Consider the following 1,185-nt stretch of genomic DNA (forward strand, 5'->3'; position numbering starts at 1 on the left):
TCCTTCCTTCCTTCCTTCCTTCCTTCCTTCCTTCCTTCCTTCCTCTTTGTACCTACAGTGACTGTACCTACAGTGTAGATGCTTAATAAAGACTCGTTGATTGATTACTTGATTGAAAACCTAAGAATTGAGTACTCTGGGTGGAAGAAGGCACAGCCTGTTTGGCACATCCCCATTGAGCCCTGGGCACCTGGAGGGGTGGGAAGGCCTTTTTTTCTGCCAGCAGGTGGCAGCAGAAGCCAAGAACCCTGTGGCTGCTTCTGGTTGGTTGGGGTGGGAGTTTCCCCAGGAAAGAAGCATTCCTAAGGAGCCTGGGTTCTGGTGGCTGGCTCTCACCGACCACAGCATAGCCCCCAGGCACTATCCGATAGGTGCTGCTGTCCGTGTGAATCCCATCAGGGAACCAAGCGGCCATGCTCTCCCCCACCAGGCGCCCAAATGCTGCTCCTGGAAGAGAGGGTTTAGAACAAAAGCTCAGGGTTGGGAAATGGGCAAAGAGAGGGTGACCCCAAAGCCAGAGCCCAGGCAGCCCTCAGTTCATGGCACCAGGTCTTAGGATTTCATGGCCACAGGGCTGAGAGCTGGAAGGGACCATCTTTTTACAGAAGAGGAAACTGAGGCACAAAGAGGGATTGTTGTTGGGAAGGTCTCCAGAGGCCATCTAGTCTCAACCTTGCATTTTACAGATAAGGAATCAGAGGTCCAAAGAGAGGAAGCAGTTTGTTTAGGGTCACACGAGGAGTAAGTGACAAAGCCCAGATTTGAAATAGAATCTTCTTTTTTCTAAAGCCAGGCCTCCTGTCACAGTATCACAGCTGCCTCTCTCCAATGATGAAGGAGACAGAGCAAACACAACTTGGAAGGAAGGGGAAGAGAAGCCCCAGGGGGATGATCTGGGGGCCCTGAGAGGTCAGTAGCAGCTGATAGCACTCACCAATCACAAAGACAGGCATGAAGGCTCCACAGGGCACAGGGATGGTGGTGGCCAGAGCTGACATCCAGAACTGTAGAGGAGGAGGACAAGGGGCATGCCTGTATCACCTACCCCTTGGATCTCTAGCAAGGACCTCCCAGCATGTCCCAGCCTCCAGTGTCTCCTGACTCCAACCTCCTCTCAGCTTCCAAACCCCATATGGCTTCATCATCACCATCATCATCATCACCATCATCATCACCACCACCATC

General features: G+C 52.4%; 1 protein-coding gene across 3 annotated transcripts in view; it reads right to left on the reverse strand.

Moving 5' to 3' along the window:
- The window catches only part of CLCN2 (chloride voltage-gated channel 2), a 24,231-nt gene that overhangs the window by 12,572 nt on the left and 10,474 nt on the right, over positions 1 to 1,185 (reverse strand). For all 3 annotated transcript variants that reach the window (XM_069089342.1, XM_069089343.1, XM_069089341.1), the window contains 2 exons: positions 935 to 1,004; positions 337 to 447 (listed from right to left, as the gene is read on the reverse strand). In XM_069089342.1, coding sequence (XP_068945443.1) covers positions 337 to 447; positions 935 to 1,004 — 181 coding nt within the window. The remainder of the gene's footprint in view (positions 1 to 336; positions 448 to 934; positions 1,005 to 1,185) is intronic.

Source organism: Petaurus breviceps, unplaced genomic scaffold (genome assembly GCF_028583685.1).
Source record: "Petaurus breviceps papuanus isolate PSGF00001 unplaced genomic scaffold, PetGlider_PUasm1.0 186, whole genome shotgun sequence".
NCBI lineage: Eukaryota > Metazoa > Chordata > Mammalia > Diprotodontia > Petauridae > Petaurus > Petaurus breviceps.